This window comes from Bos grunniens, chromosome 8, assembly GCF_055505025.1.
Source record: "Bos grunniens cultivar Pamir isolate PY7600 chromosome 8, Bosgru_T2T1.0, whole genome shotgun sequence".
Taxonomy (NCBI): Eukaryota; Metazoa; Chordata; class Mammalia; order Artiodactyla; family Bovidae; genus Bos; species Bos grunniens.
The window spans coordinates 74296878-74320595 of NC_141172.1; the positions used below are offsets into that span (position 1 = coordinate 74296878).

General features: G+C 45.8%; 1 protein-coding gene and 1 pseudogene across 5 annotated transcripts in view; both read left to right on the plus strand.

The window, feature by feature from the left end:
* Positions 1-23718, plus strand: part of EPHX2 (epoxide hydrolase 2) — an 84043-nt gene that overhangs the window by 43313 nt on the left and 17012 nt on the right. For 2 of the 4 annotated variants that reach the window (XM_086416549.1, XM_086416552.1), the window contains exons 6-12: positions 2744-2818; positions 8077-8172; positions 8686-8764; positions 11976-12010; positions 14229-14255; positions 15930-16015; positions 21029-21140. In XM_086416549.1, coding sequence (XP_086272675.1) covers positions 2744-2818; positions 8077-8172; positions 8686-8764; positions 11976-12010; positions 14229-14255; positions 15930-16015; positions 21029-21140 — 510 coding nt within the window. Of the gene's footprint in view, positions 1-2743; positions 2819-8076; positions 8173-8685; positions 8765-11975; positions 12011-14228; positions 14256-15929; positions 16016-21028; positions 21141-21555; positions 21926-23718 lie in introns of those variants that run through there. The other 2 variants (XM_086416551.1, XM_086416550.1) reach the window with 2 other exon arrangements.
* Positions 10761-11706, plus strand: LOC147367430 (nascent polypeptide-associated complex subunit alpha pseudogene; annotated as a pseudogene). Its single transcript, XR_015170080.1, has one exon. The product of XR_015170080.1 is annotated as a nascent polypeptide-associated complex subunit alpha pseudogene (transcript).

Genomic DNA, 23718 nt, shown 5'->3' on the forward strand with positions numbered 1-23718 from the left:
GCCCTCAGTCTTTCCCAGCATCAGGATCTTTTCCAGTGAGTCAGTTCTTCGCATCAGGTGGCCAAAGTATTGGAGTTTCAGCTTCAACATCAGTCCTTCCAATGAACATTCAGGACTGGTTTCCTTTAGGATGGACTGGTTGGATCTCCTTGCAGTCCAAGGGACTTGCAAGAGTCTTCTCCAACACCACAGTTCAAAAGCATCAATTCTTCAGCACTCAGCTTTCTTTATAGTCCAACTCTCACATCCATACATGACCACTGGAAAAACCATAACCTTGACTAGAGGGACCTTTGTTGGCAAAGTAATGTCTCTGCTTTTTAATATGCTATCTAGGTTGGTCATAACTTTCCTTCCAAGGAGTAAGTGTCTTTTTATTTCATGGCTGTAATCACCATCTTCAGTGGTTTTGGAGCCCAAGAAAATAAAGTCTGCCACTGTTTCCATTGTTTCCCCATCTATTTGCCATGAAGTGATGGGACCAGATGCCATGATCTTCATTTTCTGAATGTTGAGCTTTAAGCCAACTTTTTCACTCTCCTCTTTCACTTTCATCAAGAGGCTTTTTAGTTCCTCTTCACTTTCTGCCATACGGGTGGTGTCATCTGCATATCTGAGGTTATTGATATTTGTCCTGGCAATCTTGATTCCGGCTTGTGCTTCTTCCAGCCCAGCATTTCTCATGATGTACTCTGCATGTAAGTTAAATAAGCATGGTGACAATATACAGTCTTGACATACTTCTTTCCTATTTGGAACCAGTCAGTTGTTCCATGTCCAGTTCTAACTGTTGCCTCCTGACCTGCATACAGATCTCTCAAGAGGCAGGTCAGGTAGTCTGGTATTCCTATCTCTTTCAGAATTTTCCAATTTATTGTGATCCACAGAGTCAAAGGCTTTGGCATAGTCAATAAAGCAGAAATAGATGTTTTTCTGGAACTATCTTGCTTTTTCAATGAGCACTGTTACTACTTAAGAATTTACAAGGGCTTCATGAGCTCTGTGCCAGGCAGAGACTGAGATATATTAATATATTTTCTAATCTCTTACACAGTCATTGTAGATCTTCAATAATAGTGGTGCCTCCTTTGCACAAAGCATGTGGTGAAAACAAAGCCAGACCACAGTGGTGCCTTGAGGGGTCTTTTGGGGGAAGTTAAGTGGCTCAGTAGTAAAGAACCCACCTGCCAATGCAGGAGACTCAGGTCCATCCCTGGGTCTAGAATATCCCCTGGAGAAGGAAATGGCAACCCACTCCAGTTTTCTTGTCTGGAGAATCCCATGGACTCGGAGGAGGCTGGTGGGCTACAGTCCATAGTATCGCAGAGTCAGAGACGATTGAAGCAACTTAGCATAGCACACACAGCACAATGACTTCACAACGTTAGAGCATCTCTCCCAAGCTTGATTTGTCTTTCCGCAAGCCCAGAAGCCTTGTGCAGCAGAGAAGGAAGCGCCAAACCTGGAATTAGAGTGGCCACTTGCTGCTCCCACTTACGAGATTTATCCCCTCATCACATCTGAGCCATACACACCGGCCTTATTATAATAGGGAAAGTAAGCTATGTCCCACTTGTCCTCCTAAGAGGCATGGGGAAGGTGTAAGGAAAAATGCTAATCACTCCTTTTTAAAGTGGGAAGTGCCTCTTATCTGTCAGAAAGGCTATGGGAATCAGTCATGAGTGGGCTTTATAAGCTGGACAAAAACATGGGAGAACCATGTGTGTGGAGGAAATCCCCACCTTCCCCACCCATGGAATCAGGGAGACAGCCCCTAGTGTGTGATCTGGGAAGTTGGGGACACATTAGGAAAAGGACTCCAGGGTACACTGGCCCTGGGGGCTGTCCTGACTCCCTCATCACTGTCAGAGGCACCCAGCTGCCCATCCCTGTCACCTCACCCTGGGTCCTTTCTGAACACTGCATGGGTGGAGACCCACCAGTCTCACCCTCTACAGATTCCCAGGCAGACTCTTCCGTTTTTAAAAGGAGGTCAGTTTCACAGTCTACTTCCTCCATTATTTGCCCGTGGATTTTCACAGGTCTGGTGGTCAGACCACGCTCTTCTTCTTTTATTTTTCATGCATTTTAAAAATCTTTTCCATGAGCTTCCCTGGTGGCTCAGCGGTAAAGAATCCTCTTGCAATCCAGGTGATGCAGGTTCGATTCCTGGTCTGGGAAGATCCCCTAGAGAAGGAAATGGCAACCCACTCTAGTAGCCTTGCCTGGGAAATCCCATGGACAGAGGAGCCTAGTGGGTTACAGTCCCTGGGATCGCAAAAGAGTCAGACACAACTTAGCGACTACACAACAGCATTGAATATAGTTCCCTGTGCTCTATAGTAGGGCCTTATTGTTTATTGTCTGAGTCTGTTTCTCTTTCACAGATAGGTTCATTTGTGTGTATTTTAGAGTCTACCTATAAGTGACAATATGGTATTTGTCTTTTCTCTTTCTGAGTTGCTTCTCTCAGTATGATCACCTCTAGTTGCATGGGCCATACTCTTTTGTCTGCTACCCATTGGCCAGAACTCAGTTATTAGACTCCACTGACCCAAGGGGAAATGGAGGGAGTGAAGCCTGGCTATGACCCGAGGGGAGAGGGGGCCAGTAGGTCAGTCACCTCATCAGCTCAGGAGTCCATGGCACAACCTGGGGCTGTCTTGCAATACTTTGTGTGAACTCAGAGGTCTTGTGGACAGAAGCAGAGCCATCTCCCTTACTGTGTGTCTCTTACTTTCAGCTTCTCCAAACCGCAGCCCCCCAGCCCATCTCATGTGATCCAAGCACCATGACCCATGGATACGTGCCCATAAAGGTGAGTCCATGCGCTCTCGCTGTCAGCCGAGTCCTCTCCAACCAGCCCATGTACATTTGTGAAATCTCCTGGGGAGCTGCACACCCACCATTTATAGGGAAAAGGCCTTTCCCACAAGCATCCACCTTCTCTGGTGGCTCAGTGGTAAAGAATCCACCTGCCAATACAAGAGATATGGATTCGATCCCTGGATCAGGAAGATCCCCTGGAGAAGGAAATGGCAACGCACTCCAGTATTCTTGCTTGGGAAATCCCAAGGACAGGGGAGCATGGTGGGCTATAGAGTCCATGGGGTCAAAAAAGATTGGACATGACTTAGCAACTAAACAACAACACAACAAAAGCATCATTCCTCAAAACTTGACAACAGATGTGGGCCAGTGTGATCAGACTCCCACCAAACAACAGGCCATGTGGGGGCCTTGCTTGGCCTGCACATCCTGTGTGTCTGGCACTTAATTTCATTATTTCATCTGGCGGGTGTGATTGGGGCCTTCCTTTGTGTCAGGCATGAGCCAGATATGAAGGGTGCAGGGAGGCACCAGACCTGTCCTGGGGAAAATGCAGGGAAAAGAAAAAGAGGGAGATGGCCAGTTTTAAGCCCAGGGATCAGAGCTACGGCAAGACCAAGGCCATGTGCAGAGGGGCCCTGACTTCCGACCCAGTTGGCATACAGGACAGGGCTTTGGGACATCTACTCAGGTTCATTTTGGGATCTTTCTTCATTTGGCACTGTTACCACTTAAACTAAAAAAGCAAGTATAGCTATGGGTTAGCTGACGCACAACAAAAAAAACCCCAACAGTTGCTTTGGAGCCGGAAAGAACCAGTTAGAATCCTGCATTGGCACTTACTAAGTCTACACATATGTGTACATTTCTTAATGTCCTGAACCTCAGTATACACAGCTATGTGATGTGACGGTGCTAATACCTGGTCTTGGTGTTCTTGTAAGGATTAACTGAAATATCCTGTGTTGATCATGGGGTGTTGTGCCTCATGCTCCACAAAGAAGAGAGCTGAGGACAAAGAGAGCAGGTGTCCTGAGCTGTGCGGGTCTGGGACCTGGGTGTGTGTGTGGGGGGGTGCCTGATGTCCTGGAGGAGAGCCACAGGGATATTCAGGGAGCATTGCTGTTTGCTCGGCACCTCAAGAAACAACCTAGATGAATGGAGGTCTTCCATGACCTCGGGACTTGTGCGGTCTGCAGTCTGCCAGGAAAATATTTCCCATGGTGACATCACAGGATATGGCCCTACTGGCAGTGACTCAGGTACTCAGAATGGGTGCTATGGGGATGGAGAAAGTGACTATAATGTAATTGCTGGGGATAAGGCTCAGTGGCGAAGCAGGCATCAGAGAATGAGTGGGATTTGAACAGTGAGAAAGGGCGTTTCTGGTGAGCATCAGTGAGTGCGGTCCTGGGTACTCCTGGAGTGGTGAAGGTTTCATAAGCTCCCTCCAGACCTCATCTCTAATACTGAATCAGCATGAGGGCCTCCTTGCCTGGGGCTGGGGTCTGGGCTGTGACCCTGCGTCTCCAACCCAGTGGACAGTGTTTGTTCTCACAATCCTCCTGATGTTTGCATATCCAGCCAGTTTCAATAGATTCCTATTTGACCTTGAAGGAGTGTGATTCAGAGCTGCCTAACCACCTCCTCTGGCCTCACCCCAAACTTAAGGACTGGGGTAGTGGCCTCTGGGGATCCTAGGCTCTGAGGGTACTGTTGCCTTGATGCCAGTGAAACTCAAAGTGGGCTAATAATAGATCTCCGATTTCTGGCTTAATGACAGTTGTGTTAACAAGTTGTTCAAAGGATGGGAAAGTGCAGGTGTTTGCTGAGCTACTCAGCTGAAAGAACAAACCTTTTAGTTAAGATCCATTAAGAACAGAGGGCGGTTAGGATCATTTGACTGAACAAAAGCACTGTAATATTTTTCAATATAAAGGAGTATAGAATTTAAAGTTCAATTCCTGGAAAAGGAAATGGCAACCCACTCCAGTATTCTTGCCCGGGAAAATCGCATAGACAGAGGAGCCTGGTGTGCTATAGTCCATGGGGTCGCCAAAGAGTCCAATGACTTAGCGACTAAATAACAATTTTACATGCAAAAGTCAAGTTTTACAAATTAAAGTATATTGCTGCTGCTAAGTCACTTCAGTCGTGTCCGACTCTGTGCGACCCCATAGATGGCAGCCCACCAGGCTCCCCCATCCCTGGGATTCTCCAGGCAAGAACACTGGAGTGGGTTGCCATTTCCTTCTCCAATGCATGAAAGTGAAAAGTGAAAGTGAAGTCGCTCAGTCGTGTCCGACTCTTAGCGACCCCATGCATATTAACTGTTGCCTAAACAAAAAAGTTCAATTCCCTTTCTTTGCCAAGTACTGAAGGAAAGACTATAGAACATATTCTGATTTAAAAAAAACAAAAAACAAAACTATTGTCCATGAAATAGTTTGTGAAACATCAGCCTGATATTTTCTTGAGCAAAATAGCTCATTGGGAATTATGAGTGAAACTTCCAGTTTGGAATGCCCACCTTGGAGTTGTATGACCTGCAGTGAAATAGAGTCATTCCAAGTAGATTTCCATAAGATGGAGCTTATTTTTTTTTTCATTTATTTCCATTAGAAATTTAAAGATATGTATTTTGAGGAGAAAATAGGGTGCTTTGACTATATATTGCTTTAGCTCTTTTGCTTAGACCCTGCTGTAATGGTCAGGGTAGGCTCGATGCTGTAATAAGTAGCCCCACACTTCCAGTGGCTTGACTCCCAAGTTTGTTTCTGTCTGGCAGCGAAATCCGTTGTGGTTTGGGAATGGGCTCTCTCCTCACAGTCATTCAAGCACCCAGGCTTCTTCTTTTTGCAGGTTCTTCCTTCCTCACAGTCCAGTCCATTCGGGTACAGATAGGAAAAGTGAGGGGGAACCAGGTGCGAGAGAGGTTTATGGCCCAGATGGAACTCAGGGCTCTTGCACTCAGGCAGCACTGGCTAAGTCACACGGCCACACCCACTGCAACGAGGTTGGGAGAGGCCTGGAAAATGTCAGCAGAAGCCAAGGAGTAGAGAAGAAGGTGGATTTTCAGCCCGAGCAGTCTTAGGCACACCTGTGTAGTCCACCAAAGACCAGAAGTATAGCAGAGCTGGGGAAAAAAATTCATATTCAAGAGACAAACGGCTTTTAACGTAACAATCACGGTGTTCTGCACCTTCATCTGAATATTATGCCCTGCACGAGAGCAGCCCCCAGTTTACTTTATTTTTAATTAATTAATTGATTTTATTTTTGTTTATGCTGGGTCTTTGTTGCGGTTCGAGGGCTTTCTTTAGTTGCAGCAAGCAGGGGGCTACTCTGTAGTTGTGGTGCTCAGGCTTCTTGTTGCCATGGCTTCTCTTATTGCAGAGCATGGGCTCTAGGGTGCACGGCCTTCAGTAGCTGCAGCTCTTGGGCTCCAGAGTGCAGGCTCATTAGTTGTGGTGCACGGGTTTAGTTGCCCCGTGGCATGTGGGATCCTCCAAACCTCGGATGGAGCTGGTGTCCCTTGCATTGCAAGTAGGATTGTTAAGCACTAGACCACCAGGAAAGCCCCAGCCCCTAGTTTAAAATATGCAATACATATGGTACCAGAAACCCCGACAGGATATGAGGGCCTTTTAGGGAGGAAAGCAAAATCAGTTTGTTTTCCAACGTTCACTTCAATTCAGTTCAGTTCAGTCACTCAGTCATGTCCAACTCTTTGCGACCCCATTAGCCACCGCAGGCCAGGCCTCCCTGTCCATCACCAACTCCTGGAGCCTACCCAAACTCATGTCCATTGAGTCAGTGATGCCATCCAACCATCTCATCCTCTGTTGTGCCCTTTTCCTCCTGCCGTTAATCTTTCCCAGCATCAGGGTCTTTTCAAATGAGTCAGCTCTTCACATCAGGTGGCCAAAGTATTGGAGTTTCAACTTCAACATCAGTTCTTCCAATGAACACCCAGGACTGACCTCCTTTAGGATGGACTGGATGGATCTCCTTGCAGTCCAAGGGACTCTCAAGAGTCTTCTCCAACGCCACAGTTCAAAAGCATCAATTCTTCGGCCCTCAGCTTTCCTTATATTCCAACTCTCACATCCATACATGACTACTGGAAAAATCTTAGCCTTGACTAGACGGACCTTTGTTGGCAAAGTAATGTCTCTGCTTTTGAATATGCTGTCTAGGTTGGTCATAACTTTTCTTCCAAGGAGTAAGTGTCTTTTAATTTCATGGCTGCAATCACCATCTGCAGTGATTTTGGAGCCTAGAAAAATAAAATCAGCCACTGTTTCCCCATCTATTTGCCATGAAGTGATGGGACCAGATGCCATGATCTTAGTTTTCTGAATGTTGAGCTTTAAGCCAAATTTTTCACTCTCCTGTCTCACTTTCATCAAGAGGCTCTTTAGTTCTTCTTCATTTTCTGCCATAAAGGTGGTGTTATCTGCATATCTGAGGTTATTGATATTTCTCCCTGCAATCTTGATTCCAGCTTGTGCTTCATCCAGCCCAGCGTTTCTCATGATGTACTCTGCATATAAGTTAAATAAGCATGGTAACAATATACAGCCTTGACGTACTTCTTTTTCTATTTGGAACCAGTCTGTTGTTCCACGTCCAGTTCTAACTGTTGCTTCCTGACAGGTTTCTCAAGAGGCAGGTCAGGTGCTCTAGTATTCCCATCTCTTTCAGAATTTTCCACAGTTTATTGTGATCCTCATAGTCAAAGGCTTTGGCATAGTCAATAAAGCAGAAATAGATGTTTTTCTGGAACTCTCTTGCTTTTTCGATGATCCAGTGGATGTTGGCAATTTGATCTCTGGTTCCTCTGCCTTTTCTAAAACCAGCTTGAACATCTGGAAGTTCACGGTTCATGTATTGCTGAAGCCTGGGTTGGAGAGGTTTGAACATTACTTTACTAGCGTGTGGATGAGTGTAATTGTGCGGTAGTTTGAGCATTCTTTGGCATTTCCTTTCTTTAGGATTGACATTATGATCTTCTTTTCATGCTTTTCTTGTTCCAGTGAAGCTGCCTATTTCTGTTGCACAGTTTGACCATTTGTCTCTTCTCAGACATTTTCTTCTAACATTGGGGGTTTTCGCTGAGAAAGCCAGGCCAGGCGCAAGTGATCTGGCAGCATACTGAAATGGCCGTGTGGTCTGGGGAAGAGGTGTTGGTTCCCTCTAGCCTGCAGGCTGTGATCACTCCCTGTTCCCCTCTCTCTTCTACAGCCAGGGGTACGTCTGCATTTTGTGGAGCTGGGCTCTGGCCCTGTCGTGTGCCTCTGCCATGGATTTCCTGAGAGTTGGTTCTCTTGGCGGTATCAGGTAAGGGAAACTGGGAGAAACACCATGGTCAGGTGAGGGGAGGGAAGCATCTAGACAGTGTGACCCAGCCTTGGCTATCGTTAAGAAGCTGACACCTTGCTGTGGAGCATCGTCTCCCAAGGATGACCGTGATATCTCTGAAATATTGGGGTTGGAGATGGCTTCAGAGCTCAGAGGTGTGCTAGTTCCTATAATCTCTTTGCAGATTACATAAAGGTCGACTTCCTCAAGATGCTTTATGCCACCTGCTGGGAAGTGTCTGTAGTGATTATAAAAATCTGCAAGGTCTTTACTAGGAAAGCTACTCTCTCTCGTGTCGCAGTAGGTGCAGTGTACAAACCCTACCACCATCCATGGCAGCCCCATCCCAGTGAGATTCCAACCCCATGGCAAGGATTCCAGGTAGTATCATGTGGCACTTAGAATCAAGCCATTTATAAGAAGCAAAGAGGGAGTGTCCAAAAAATACTAATGAGACCACACCAGAGGGGTTCTGAAATGTTTGTGCTCTAGATCCCTGCTCTGGCCCAGGCAGGTTTCCGGGTCCTAGCTGTGGACATGAAAGGCTACGGAGAGTCATCTGCTCCTCCTGGTGAGTTAGCTGTTTTACAGCTGTTCCTGTGTGAGTCATGCCCTCTGACTGTCTGAGCTCTCCAACTGTACTGTCTTCCCCTGGTCTCATGTCAGAGCAGGCAGCCCTTCCAGGAGGTCTGACTTACCCCATCCCCTCCCAGTTCCTGCAGTGTCCATGTCTGTGCACTTTGGGCCCCAGATGACTCTGGTCCTCATACTCTGAATGAATATAAGAAACTCAGCGGTCTGTGCCCCCAAGGGAGTCTCCTGTGAGTCAGTGAGGATATAAAGTGTAATTGGTACCATCTAGCTTTTTCCAGAAAAGGCAATGGCACCCCACTCCAGTACTCTTGCCTGGAAAATCCCATGGATGGAGGAGCCTGGTGGACCCCGAAGTCCATGGGGTCGCTAAGAGTCGGACAAGACTCAGCAACTTCACTTTCACTTTTCACTTTCATGCATTGGAGAAGGAAATGGCAACCCACTCCAGTGTTCTTGCCTGGAGAATCCCAGGGACGGGGGAGCCTGGTGCTGTCTCTGGGGTCGCACAGAGTCGGACATGACTGAAGCAACTTAGCAGCAGCAGCTTCTTTTTTCAGTTTGCAGAACTGAATCTCTGGACCATTAACCAGTGACTCCCCATTCTCCCTCCCCTCAGTTTCCATCAAGCTCCCTTCTGCTCTCTGATTCTATAAACTTCACCAGGTACCTCATCTAAGTGGATCATACAGTATCTATCCTTTTGTAATTGACTTATTTCACTTAGCATAATGTCATCAGGGTTCATCCATGTTATACCCTGTATCACAATTTCCTTCCTTTTTAAGGGTGAATAATATTCCATTGTGGGAGGCTCAGTAGATCAGTGATAAAAGAATATGCCTGACAATGCAGGAGCCTCAGGAGATGCAGGTTTGACTCTTGGGTGGGGGAGATCTCCTAGATGAGGGCATGGCAGCCCACTCTAGTATTCTTTCCAGAATAATCCCATGGACAGAGGAGCCTGGCGGGCTACAGTTCATAGGGTTACAAAGAGTCGGACACCACTGAGGGACTGAACACACACACACACAATATTTTGTTGTATGAATAGACCACAGTTTGTTTATACATGCATCCATTGATGGACATTGGGATGGCTTCACCTTTTGGCTATTGTGAATAATGCTGCAATTAACACGGGTGTACAAATATCTCTTTGCATCCCTTCTGTCAGTTCTTTGGCATATATACCCAGAAGTGGAATTGCTGAATCATACAGTAATTTGCAGGCCAGATTCTTACTTAATCCGGCATCTATGGGCCCTAGTGGGAGCCCATCCGAGGATGTCAGGGCCTGTGAACCCTTGAGACCACATGTGGGTTTATGAGCATTTCCCCTGGGAAGGGAGGAATCCATTATATTTTTAAGATTTTTTTTTAATTAGGGCAATTTTTAAAGTCTTTGTTGAATTTGTTACAACATTGCTTCTGTTTTATGTTTTTGGTTTTTTGGCCACAAGGCATGTGGGATCTTGGCTCCCTGACCAGATATCTAACCTGCACCCCCTGCATTGAAAGGCAAAGTCTTAAGCACTGGATTGCCCAAGAGTGCATTGTCTTTATCAGTGTCAGAGGGTTCCTCAGCACCCAACCTTTAAGAATGCCATGTGGAGGAGGGAATGGGAAGCAGTCAGGTGTGCAGCAGAGTCGCTGGTCCCTCTGTCGTCAAGGATGCTCTTAGCAGCTTAGTGAGCCCAGGCAGTGGCTCACCACCCCTTTCCTGAGCTGCTGCAGCCACATTCACATCAGCCCTGCTATGCTGAGTTGGAAACCCGCTGACATGGGCTGGGGCTCTTAGGCATTCAGGGGCCACCTCCAGGCCACTCAGCCTATCATGGCAAGAGTGTGCCTCTATGATTGTTCCCTAAATGTCATCATGTCAACTCAGCCTCAGCTTACTACCTCTTGAATGACACAGAAGCATTTTAGATAAAAGGAAGGATTCAGCTCTTTCTGCCGCCATCTTGGTTCCGCGTTCCCCGCACAAAATGCCTGGTGAAGCCACAGACACCGTCCCTGCTACAGAGCAGGAGTTGGCCACAGCCCCAGGCTGAGACAGGGTCTGGAACAGAATCTGATAGTGATGAATCAGTCCCAGAACTTGAGGAACAGGATTCTACACAGGCAACCACACAACAAGCTCAGCTGGCAGCAGCAGCTGAAATCGATGAAGAACCAGTCAGTAAAGCAAAACAGAGCCGGAGTGAAAAGAAGGCACGGAAGGCTATGTCCAAACTCGGTCTTCTACAGGTTACAGGGGTTACTAGAGTCACTATCCGGAAATCTAAGAATATCCTTTTTGTCATCACAAAACCAGATGTGTACAAGAGCCCAGGTTCAGATACCTACATTGTTTTTGGGGAAGCCAAGACTGAGGATTTATCTCAGCAAGCACAGTTAGCAGCTGCTGAGAAATTCAAAGTTCAAGGTGAAGCTGTCTCAAACATCCAAGAAAACACACAGACTCCAACTGTACAAGAGGAGAGTGAAGAGGAAGAGGTTGATGAAACAGGTGTGGAAGTTAAGAACATAGAATTGGTCATGTCACAAGCAAATGTGTCCAGAGCAAAGGCAGTCAGAGCCCTGAAGAACAACAGTAATGATATTGTAAATGCTATTATGGAATTAACAATGTAACCATCTGAAAAGAGGACCTTTTTTTGGTGTTTCAAAAGAGTAACTGCAGCTGGGTTTGAAATTTGTACTGTTTCTATCATTAATAAAGTTATGGCTTCTTGTTGGATGAACTAAAAAAAAAAAAAGGAAGGACTCAGTCCAGATATTCAGGAAAGATGTCTAAGGGTATTTTCTTTAATTATTTAAGTGTTTATTTTCATTCATCTCTATTGTAATCTTCCCTGAATCCCTTGTACGGACTGTATCAATCTAATCATGTAATAAGATACGTTTTTTTTTGCTAAGGGGCCTTTTTAGTTTGTTGGTAACTGGGAGGGATTGGGGGCAGGAGGAGAAGGGGATGACAGAGGATGAGGTGGCTGGATGGCATCACCAACTCAATGGACATGAGTTTGGGTAAACTCCAGGAGTTGGTGATGGACAGGGAGGTCTGGCGTGCTGCGATTCATGGGGTTGCAAAGAGTCGGACATGACTGAGAGACTGAACTGAACTGAATTTTTAATCACACAAATTAAATTAAATTAAATGTTTCTTTTATTTATAATTGCAGAAATAGAAGAATATTCCTTGGAAGTGTTAAGCAAGGTAAGAAGGGTCTTTGGGTAACATCTGTAACTTATTTTCCATCCTGTGTTTTCATTGATAAAAGACAGAAGTGTGATTTAAGTCCTAAGAATGCAGCATTTCACAACATTTGGGTATAAGTTCTTTCTGAAGGTTGAAATATTTTGAAATAATAGCCAACATTTACTGTATATCAAGTAGGTTTTCCCAGGTGGTGCTAGTGGCAAAGAACCTGCCTGCCAAAGCTGGCGACGTAAGAGATGCTGGTTGGAATTCAGGGTTGGGAAGTTTCCCTGGAGAAGGACATAGCAACCCACTCCAGTATTCTTGCCTGGAGAATCCCATGGACAGAGGAGCCTGGCAGGCTATAGTCCATAGGGTTGCAAAGAGTTATGACTGAAGCAACTCAGCATGCACGCACACCCTGTATATCAAGTATTTTTCTAAGTGTTTGATGGAAAAGGAAATTGAGTACAAGGAGTCATATAATTTGCCTGAGGTCAACAGTTTTAGAGCCAGGTTTGAATTCTATAGTAGCTCCCCTGATCCTGCTCTTAACTACTCCACCATATCAACTTTCTATCCTGAGAATTTTTAAAAATCACTTTATTTTGGTAAAGACATTTTTGGTCAGACCCTGGGAGTGGGTGTGTGGACTGGAGACTGCAGTGGTCTTCCTATTCTAAGGCATAAGCACCATTAGGAGGGGGACCCTCATCTCAGAGCTTGCTCCCAAACCTCCATCAGCCCTAGAGCAAAAGCAAAGGCTGGAGGGACCGGGAGGAAGAAACAGCCTCCTGTGTGGCCTGGAAACTGGTGATGCCACTGATTATGCTAAAATTACAAATGCTTATTACTGGCAGGATGAGGGGACTGTGGCCTGCCCAGGTATAAGCCTACCTGTTATACAGAAAAAGTACACTTAGTGAGTTTTCCAGTGGATAGTTATCTGGGTAGACCCCTGAGAATATGTATGGATCCAGGACCTTCCTTCTGGAAATGATTTCCCCAGGACCAGAGATCCTTCAGGGAACTGTGAGAATGATGCTGTTTCTTGTTAGAAATGAAGTGGTCCCAGGAACAGCACAGGATTCTGGCTGCCCTGGAATTAGTGACCCTGACTTCACTCTAGCCTGTGAACAGCCTCTGTAAGTTGCCAAAAAGCAAAGCCCACGCTCTGAGTTGCTTCCAAAGCAGAGTTGTGGACTCGGCAAACAGTGCCCGTGCTCAGGCAAGTCTGAGGAACCAGTCTGAGAACCATAAATTAAGGGAATGATAAAGAAAGAAGGAAGTGGAGAGATGCTATGAATAAAACTTTAGTGCTGAGGGAGTGGTATGGACAGTATCAGCTAGGAGGAGAAGGTAAAGGGGTTCCTGTGTTTATTTCATTTCCCACATTCCTCCTTAATCACTTTTCTTGCTGATGGGGGACTCAGTTCACCCCAGTCACTGTAGCTGGACCACAGTTCTGCACCCTTCACCCCTTGGAGATGCTCTTACATCAGACAGTCTGTTGGTTCCTCATCGGGAACCTCATGGGTGCTGCCACTTTGCACGTCATGGAGTTTCTGGGAATCTCTCAGCTAAATTCCCCATTAATGTATGCATTAGTCGGCTCGAGCTTACATGACAAGACACCACAGACCAGAAGGCTCAAACCACAGAAATGTATTTCTCCTCTTTCTTGAGGCTGAAAGTCTGGGATCTGGTTCCAGTAGGCTCAAGTTCTCGTGAGGGACCCCCTGGCCTGCAGGTGACTGCCGTCTTGCTGTGTCTTCACATGGCAGGGAGAGAGAACAACTCTGGGGCTATTCTTATAAGAACACTAATCTTACTGGCTCAGGGCCCCACCCTTATGGGCTCCGTATATGCAGCTCTGTAGACTTACTGTACTGAGCAGAGGCCCTTTGTGTTGGCTCAGACAGAGATGGTGTGACAAGTTACCTGGGAGTCTTTTTGGAGGAGTGGGGCTGAGAAACAGGAAGCCATAGTTGTTTTCCCTTTTATATTGGATTAAGGCTCATCCTAATGATCCCATTTAACTTCATCACTTTTTAAATGACTCTACTTTCAGATATTTAATACAGCCATATTCTGGGTTAGGGGAATTTGGGGATGGGATTGTGGTTGGGGAGGACACAATTCAGACTGTAAAAAAGGCAAACACAGTAATTCTAATCTTTAAACTGCTGAGTTGGATGGCTACAGTTCTGATTTTGCTGTGTGCTTTCTTTCTTAGGACATGATCACCTTCCTGGATAAGTTGGTAAGTTAATTATCTTGAACTGATCTCTTTGGAGAATTCTGTTTGGGGCTGGGCAGTTAAAGAAAAGATATAATCCTAGAAGATGTCATCTGTCAGAGCTCTCAAGGGAGTGGCACAGGCCAGGCAAGTGGGGGTGGTGGGTGGGAAGGGACCACAAAGACAGGTTTGGAGAATACACAGATGAATTTGTTTTGCTTCTTGTTTTATGAAAAGCATCTTCCGAAGGATAGGATATCTTTGTTGGCTTTAAGCCAGGTGGAGAGGCTTAGTGCCAAGTTAAGAAGTTTGGAAAATATCCTAATATTCCCACAGTGCTTCCCAGGTGGCTCCGTGGTAAGGGATCCGCCTGCCAATGCAGGGGATGTGGGTTTGACCCCTGAGTCAGAAAGATCCCCTGGAGAAGGAAAATGACAGTCTACTCCAGTATTCTTGCCTGGGAAATCCCATGGACAGAGGAGTCTGGCAGGCTACAGCCCATGGGGTCACAAAAGAGTTGGACGTGACTTAGCAACTGAACAACAATATTACACAACTTTTTAAAAGTTACACCCCTTTTGAAATATTTAAAATCTAATGCCTTCATTTAACGTGGTTTAGAATGTTTGAGCGTATAATGAGGCTCAAGGTCTATTGGAGGTCGAACCTTTTGCCATCTTGGGCCTAGTACATTCTAACAGATTTTTGTGATATCCTGTTCTTAATGGTTGTATCATTCTTTTAATGATTGTGTCCTGCCCACTTCCTTCCAGTGAGGCTGGGAAGGATCTGAAGGCCCTAAATGTGATCAGTAGGTAGGATAGAGGAGGGAGCCCAATTTTAGGTTGGGGGCTGTGTGCATGCTAAGTCACTTTGGTAGTGTCCAACTCTTTGCAACACTATGGACTAGCCCACCAGGCTCCTCTGTCCATGGGATTTTCCAGGCAAGAATACTGGAGTGGGTTGCCATGCCCTCCTTCAGGGGATCTTCCTGACCCAGGGAAGCATCTCTTATGTCTCCTGCATTGTCAGGTGGATTCTTTACCACTAGCACCACCTGGGAAGTCATTAGGCTGGGGGACCTGGGTCTGACCTCCACCTGGGACCTCCACCACTTATCATCCGTGCAGCATGGGCAAGTCTCTTGACCACTGTGAACCATCTTTCATTTGCAAAATGTGCGTTAGAAGACAAAGAGCCTGTGACACAGTAGGTCTTCCATGGAAGGGAGTGTGGTCATTCGTGGTTACAGCAGCAGAGAAGAGGAAGTTCCAGGGAGAAATCAGGAGATATAAGATGCTTTTGAGGCTCTCCTGGCTACTTAGGGGAGAGAAGATCCCAAAAGAATGGGGAACAAAATAATAACCACTCAGTGTGAGATGAGCACAGGAGGGGAGGGGAGTCATTCTAACTTTAAGACAAATAGGAGGAAAGAAGGTGAAAAAAATTTTGATTGGAGAGAAGGTAGAGAGGGAATTCATGGCCAGTGGCCTCAGTCTTCCAAGAAGATTTAAAAGGCCAGTTGTTTGTGTGGCAGGTCTGTGGGGCCCACACGTGGGGACAGAGGTTTCAAGACAGTGGACATTGGAAGTAGTTGCTATGGTTGGACCTCAAGGGAGAACCAGGCCTTCAGCTCTCAGCACCTATCCCTCATCCCAGGAACCTGCTCACACTCTTCCCCTTTCTTTGTCCTCCTAGGGCATCTCTCAGGCTGTGTTCATTGGCCACGACTGGGGCGGCATGCTGGTGTGGACCATCGCTCTCTTCCACCCCGAGAGAGTGAGGTAATTAGGCAATAGGCATCAAGAGTTTGGGTCAGACCAGACTTGAATTCCCTAAAATCCTTTCTCAGGTCTTGAGTTCCAAAAAACATCTTGAAAATGGTAAGTTGTTATCTGAGAAGGTAAAACCTTATTCCCTTAGCTCACTGGTGTGTGAGTAGAATTGAAAAAATTTTTCACAACTTGAGTGTTGTAAGTTTTATTTGCAGCAAAGTGAGGACTGCAGCCTGGAGACAGTGTCTCAGATAGCTCTGAGAAACTGCTCTGAGGAGGTGAGGGGGGGCCAGGTTGTATAGCAGTTTTGCAGCAGATGGCAGATGTATGGCAGAAACCAGCATCATATTGTCAAGCAAGTATCTTCCAATAATTTTTTTTAAGTTGATTGTTAATTAAAGAAAACGAGATATCTCAAGTTAAGGGAATTAAGCACTTTCCCATGTATGGAAAGATGCTTCCCATGTATGGGAAGATGCAAGAGTCTGGGCTCACTGAAACCATTCCTTTGACATGCACTTCAGCTGTCTGAGGCCAGCATGCTGTGTTTTTACATCCTGAGTTTTCTCAGGGCTCAACTTAGGGAGTGGCTTCAGTCTGATGGCTCCTAGATGGTAGGTATTCTTTCTTTCCTGAGTTCCGTCAGGGCTTACCTGCTCACTTTGGAGGGTTGCAGTTGCTGATGACTGCGACATCCTTTGTTTACTGATATGGCAGAAAATATTCCATTTCTTAATAGGGACAGTTTAATGAGCTAATGTCTTAGGCACCAGGCCTGTCCCAGTCACCAGTAATGCAGGGAATAATGCAGCACCCTAGTAGCCAGAATGCAGGACAATGAGGGTGGGCTTTGAGGGGAGTGGGTGAGGTAGCAGGGATGTCAGCTTCATAGAATTGAGGACCAGGAAAGACTTTAGCCCTGGTTGGAGTCAGAAAATGAAGCTTTCGATTTTGCCCTAAACTGGCTGTGTGACAACTCACTTCACACATTAGGCCCTGGTTTCTTCAACCACAAAGTGGTGATTGCCACTCCTGCCCAACTCTTCCAGGGCTTCCCAGGTGGCTCTGTGGTAGAGAATCTGCCTGATAATATAGGAGCTGCAGGAGACACAGGTTCAGTCCCTGGGTGGCAAGATCCCCTGGGGGAAGAAATGGCAACCCACCCCAGTATTCTTGTCTGGAGAATCCCATGGACAGAGGAGCCTGGAGGGCTATAGTCCAGGGGGTTGCAAAGAGCTGGCACAACTAAATGACTGAACACATACACACACACATGGCTACTTCCCCTGCAAAATGCTGTACAGAAGTCAGGTTGGAGTGATATTTCATGATCATGATCACATCACTCATAATCATTTTGAGAATGGCATTTCAGGGCACCCATGGGAGCTTTCATATGACCTGTTTTGAACCTGGAGGGTCAGATGGTCTTTGTGGCCACACACCACTTGAGTTGGTAACTGCAGTTAAAGCCTGTCTGACCTCCCATTTCAGCCTTCTATCTTAGCAAATTAACTAAAACATCATCCTTAGGAGTCCTCTGTGTTTCCCTAACTAACCCAATTACTTTTTGTTTGGCAGACTTTATACAAATGTAAACACTTGAGAAATTTTAAAAATGTTTATGCTCAGTTCAACCCCAGTTCAAACGGTTGGGTGATCTCAAAGACCAGAAAAAAATCAAACATTTCCTAAAATAGTTTTAAAGTTTTTGTGCTCTGTTCTTCTGATCTCTTTAGCTTCTCTCTCTGTTTTCTCTCTCTCATTCAAAAGCAAGGTAAGAAATCAGCTCTCAAGAATCAGTTTCACCAAAAAGTTACTCTGCAGACCGTGTTAGGGGCTTCTTCTTCTTCTTTTTTTATTTATTGGACTGCACCGGGCCTTAGTTGTGACTTAGTTGCCCTCAGCACGTGGGGTCCTAGTTCCCCGACCAGGGATTGAACCCACAGACCCTGCATTGGAAAGCAGACTCTTAACCACTGGGTCACCAGGGAAGTCCCTGGATGCTTCTTGAAGGGAACAAAAAGAAATAGAGCAACAACATATGGTCTCCACATTGCTGTTCTATTAAACTTAGTCTCTCTCTCTTTGTCTCTTTCTCTCCTGTGAGAATTTTAAAAGATTTAACATGAGCCAAGTGAAATTTTGTGCATAATAACATCAGATCTGAAACACGCAGGCGTGCTCTGGTTTCCTGTTTCTTTTCTCCCTGTGCTGTTTCCACCATGTGTGCTGTTGGTTCTGGGGTAGTAGCTTCTCCTCCATCTGCTCTCATCAAATCAGCCCTGTTACCTTATTCCTGGGAGGTTGTAAGGGAGCTGAGACCGTCTCAGGGTCTCACATCTCTGGGTCTCCAGAGAATAGGACTGCACATCTCTGGGTCTGGGAGCATCTTTTATTAAAAAATATTGTTGATAGCACTGATCTCTGCCTTTCTATTCAGACAATGAGTGAAGGAAAAAGAAAAGGTAACATTTGATGTGGAATATTTCTTTGAATCATGGTTTTGCCATTCTACTCAAATAAGCTTTGAGGACCTATTTAAAATAAGGATGTACTCCCTTGTTTGTTTTATATCCTTTCTAAAGATGCTGCTGCCAGGAGGCTATGGTTCAGCTTTTTCTAATCTTAATGCAGTTTATATGTACTAAGTAGTCTTTAAGTATTTACGTGCTATCATCTCATTTAGTGATGGTTTTTTAATATGGAATAAATAGTGTGTCAAGGTGATTAAAAAGAAAACCCCATTCCGTCCAAAGTATTTAGTAAAAGTTATAGTTTCTTGACTTGTGACTTAAATAGCACTTAAAATGGGTTCACTATGGTATCATTAGAAACCTATAGGCATAAATATAACTTATTTGTACCATCATATCAGATCAGTCGCTCAGTCATGTCCGACTCTTTGCAACCCCATGAATTGCAGCATGCCAGGCCTCCCTGTCCATCACCAACTCCCAGAGTTCACCGAGACTCACGTCCATCGAGTCAGAGATGCCATCCAGCCATCTCATCCTCTGTCGTCCCCTTCTCCTCCTGCCCCCAATCCCTCCCAGCATCAGAGTTTTTTCCAATGAGATTTGTACCATAACTTGCACTAATCATGGCTATTGAACCTTTGAAATGTGGCCAGTTTGAATTGAGATTACTATAAGTAGAAAATGCCTTCCAGATTCCAAAGACTTAGTATGAAAAAAAGAATGTAAAATAGCTTCTTAATAATTCTCAATATTGATTACATATTAAATTATTAATATTTTGATATATTAGGTTAAATATTAACATTTCAGTTAACATTAAATTAAAATTAATATCAAATTAATTAATATTAAATAATGTTTAAAATTAACCTCACATATTCCTCTTTACTGGTTTTAATTTGGCTACTGTGCTGTGCTTAGTTAGTCAGTCATGTCCAATTCTTTGTGACCCTGTGGACTGTAGCCTGCCAGGCTCCTATATCCATGGGGATTCTCCAGGCAAGAATATTGGAGTGGGTTGCCATCCCCTCCTCCAGGGGAATCTTCCCAACCCAGGAATTGAACCCAGGTCTCCTACACTGCAGGCTACTAGAAAATTTTAATCATGTATGGTTTGAATTATATTTCTATTGGCTGGTATGGAGTAAGCCTTACCAGTCTTTCCTCTGATTATTTCTTTTGCCCTGATTATCCCATTGCTCCTATTTTATATATAAAATATGTATATTTTTTATATATCTGTTTTTTAATAATTTCATATATCTGGGTTTTTTTAATGGGATTTTTTTTAACTGTTTATTTGGCGGGCGTGGGTCATGCCTAGTGGCATGTGGGTTGTTAGCTCCCTGACCAGGGGTCACACCCACACCCCTTGCATTGGAAGCACAGAGCTTTAACCAGTGGACCACCAAGAGAATCCCCTATATATCTGTTTCTTTCATAGGAAGTTTCCCCAAGGTAAGAGTGGGATATGGAATTCTTGCCAACCAGTCAAGCTAACTGTATTCCTGGCCAACTTCTGTTAGTTCTGCATTCATGGGGTCTTTCAAATTCACGCTCTCTTTTATTCCTATGGGAAGCCTAGTAATTCAGTTGGTAAAGAATCTGCCTGCAATGCAGGAGACCCAGGTTTGATCCCTGGGTGAGGAAGATTCCCTGAAGAAGAAAATGGCAACCCACTCCAATATTCCTCCCTGGGAACTCCCGTGGACAGAGGAGCCTGGCTGGCTACAGTCCATGGGATTGCAAAGAGTCAGACATGACTGAGCACACATGCATGTATCTGTCTAGGCTTCCTATTAGACCATAGTAAGCTCCTGGAGTATTGGTTTTATGTTTTCTCTCCCCTAGTATGTGGCATGGAATTGCACTCAACACAGAGGAAACAGTGAGTGAAGGAAGGAAGGAAATATGACTGTGTTTTTAAAATCTAGAGAAAGATTATGCTATGCACTTATTCTAATCAAGATAGATATACTGCATGTAACATACATGAGGGCATGCTTGTGTGCATGTCTTTGTCGAAGGCAAGTAGGTGAGAAATACTGCAGTTATGGTTGCTGGGGAGAAGGGATAGTTAGGAACTTTGGGAAGGTCGTGTACACACTGCTATATTTAAAATGTATAACCAACAAGAACCTACTGTACAGCACAGGGAACTCTGCTCAATGTTATGCAGCAGCCTGGATGGGAGGGGAATTTGGGGGAAAATGGATGCCTGTATATGTAAGGCTGAGCCCCTTTGCTGTCCACCTGACACTACCGCAACATTGTTAATTGGTCATACCTCAATAAAAAATGTCTTTGGTTTTGTATTGGGGTATATAAAATAAATAAAAATTAAATTAAAAAAAAAACATTGGACTGGAAAGTCAAGAAGGGTGGTTTAGTTTTAGGTCCTGTTGTCTATGCACTGCTGAAGTGAGATCATGTATGTGGCACTCCCCCACTCCGATCTACGTTTTGATACATAAGATCCTTTCTGGTCCTTGCAGACTGTCTTCTTATGGGGTCTGTGTCTTGACACCTCTTCTTCCCACAGGGCAGTGGCCAGTTTGAATACTCCCTTCATGCCGTCAAATCCCAAAGTGTCCACCATGGAGATCATCAAGGCCACCCCCACCTTCAATTACCAGCTCTACTTCCAGGAACCAGTAAGTTCAGGGCCCTGCCAGCTCACCGAGGGTTTTGTTCTTTCTCCTTCCTCCCTCCTTCTCCCTGATGGTCTGATCTGTGTCTGCCCTCTTGAGTTTTCTGTGGCTTCAGTGAGAAAGGTGTTTCACAAGAAGGCTTAGGTGAAGCTGAGCTCAGCTGGTCCTTCCTGAGTGATGGCAATTCTGCATGTGTGTGTGTGTGTGTATTTGGGGTGTTGATGGAACAGCAGTGTGGTGGATGGGGTTCTCCTGCTTCTCTGAAATGGGGAAGCAGGGGGATTGAGCATTCGTTTGGAGCCACCTCTTCTTAGTTCTCTGGCTAAGCAGCTGGTGAAACTCACCTCTAGTTGTGAACACCTCCTGGCTTCCTGCCTGGGACCTGATATTTCTGTGTACTGAGGAGTGATGTTTGTAGTTACAGACAGCACTGGAGCCTAAAAGATGGAGCCCCTGCAGATGTCCTTTGAGAGATGTGGGAGGCTTCTAGGTATCACCTGTGTGCCTCAAAGCCTAGGATGCCTTTCAGAGTTGCCTCCCAGGGTTTGGGTGCTGTGTGATCCATGTGGCTGCTTTCCACCTGTCCCTGGATTCCCTGAAAGCAACATCGTCCAGCCGGCCTGCCCCGCTGAAGCTGCCCTCATCTGATCCTTCTCCGTTTGTGGGCTCTGCACTCTGATGCCCAGCTATGTCTGGGTAATTCCAGAAAGGAAAAAATGCTCCCTAACACTCCAAAGAGAGAAGGATGGATCGAGTCTATTGATAAAGATCATGACAGCATCTCACCACATCTGTCATCCAGCCTTTGCCTGTCTGCTACTCATGTGTGTGTGTTTGTGTGCGCGCGTGTGCGTGTGTGCGCTCAGTCACTAAGTTGTATCCGACTGTTTGCAACCCTATGGACTATAGCCTGTCAGGCTCCTCTGTCCATCAGATTTCCCAGGCAAGGAAACTGGAGTGGGTTGCCATTCCCTTCTCCAGAGGATCTTCCTGACCCAAGGATCTAACCCACGTCTCCTGGATCAGGAAGATCCCCTGGAGTTAGAAATGGCAACCCACTCCAGTATCCTTGCCTGGGAAATTCCGTGGACAGAGGAGCCTGGCAGACTACAGTCCGTGGGGTTCCAGAGGGAGACACAACTGAACATGCGCACACGCATGCAGTATCCCATTGTGTATTTGGCTCATGCATTCTTCCCTTGATGGACGCTTGGGTTGCAACTCCTGCTGTTTGGGTGCCTATTGGGCCAGGTAGTTCTGTTTGCATCATCACGTGGCCTTCTCTCCCATCTCTTCAGCTGAGCTGGCTCGAGGAGTCTTTCTCAGTGGCCAGAGACCAGATCCTCGACTGGGTCAGGATGCTGACCTTGCCTTGTTTGTCTTCAAAGCCCTCACACCTCCTCTTCAGCCACACTCAGAGGGAATTTGGACTTTATCTGTGCATCCTGTGCATCCAAGCAGGGAGGGAGGGGCAACCCAGGATAAGCTCAAGGTCAGAGTGACCTCAGGGGAGGGGGAACGATGCTTACTAATAGCAGCCATTGTAGAGCAATGATTTTTGTTTCAAAGGTTATTACAGTCATTGTGGAAAAAATCAGTACCTTTATTGTTCTGTGGTCACTGTTTGGGGCTGGCTTTGTTCTTAAGGACAAAGCTTCTTGGCAGGGAAGTGTTCTATATTCAAATTAGTGATCTGACTACTAGAAGACCAGACTGAGTGAATTCGGTATCTGGGCCTGGTAGGATGGGCCCCAAGCTGGGTCTTAAGGAGAAACCATGGTGGCTGATGAGTCCCTCCAGCCTGTATACTCCCTGCTCAGTGAGGAAATGGACAAGCCCTGTATGCTTCTGTCTCTACACTCAGTTTTCTTATTTGAAAAAGGTGGGTCTGGTTGGATAGTTTTCATCCAGGTGATAGCTTTAAAGATAAGCTGAATTCAGGCCAATAAATAAAACACAACATAAAGCAAGTCTTTGATTCAGGGGTGGGCACTGGGAGCCCTGGGCTTCCCATGTGGCACTAGAGGTAAAGAACCTGCCTGCCAGTGCAGGAGATGTAAGAGACTCAGGTTTGAACCCTGGGTCAGGAAGATCCCCTGGAGGAGGGCAAGGCAACGCACTCCAGTATTCTTGCCTGGAGAATCCCATGGACAGAGGAGCCTGGCGGGCTACCATCATAGGGTTGCAAAGAGTTGGACACGACTGAGTGACTCAGCATGCATGCAGGCACTGGGAGCCCCTCTTTCCCACCCTTTACCTACGCTGCACCACCACCACCACCCTCCTGTCTCCCTACCACAGCTGCCACCTCTCTCCAGCCTGCAGGTGGCGTCTGTGAGCTCTCAGGTGTCCAGACTCCTGTCCCCAGCCCTCCCACCTCAAGTTCTTCGGAGCACCTTGAAATGTAGCTTAGACAAACGCCACGTTGAGATCCAGCTCTTTGAACTGTTAGCCAACATGTACTGTTCTGTCCTGGGAACTCGCCAAGTCTGGTGGAAACTCAAATCAAAAGCTGTGTTTTTCTTCTCAGGGAAGGGATTATGACCTTCACCTTTTTGTAGGAGGAAAAGGAGGAGGAGGA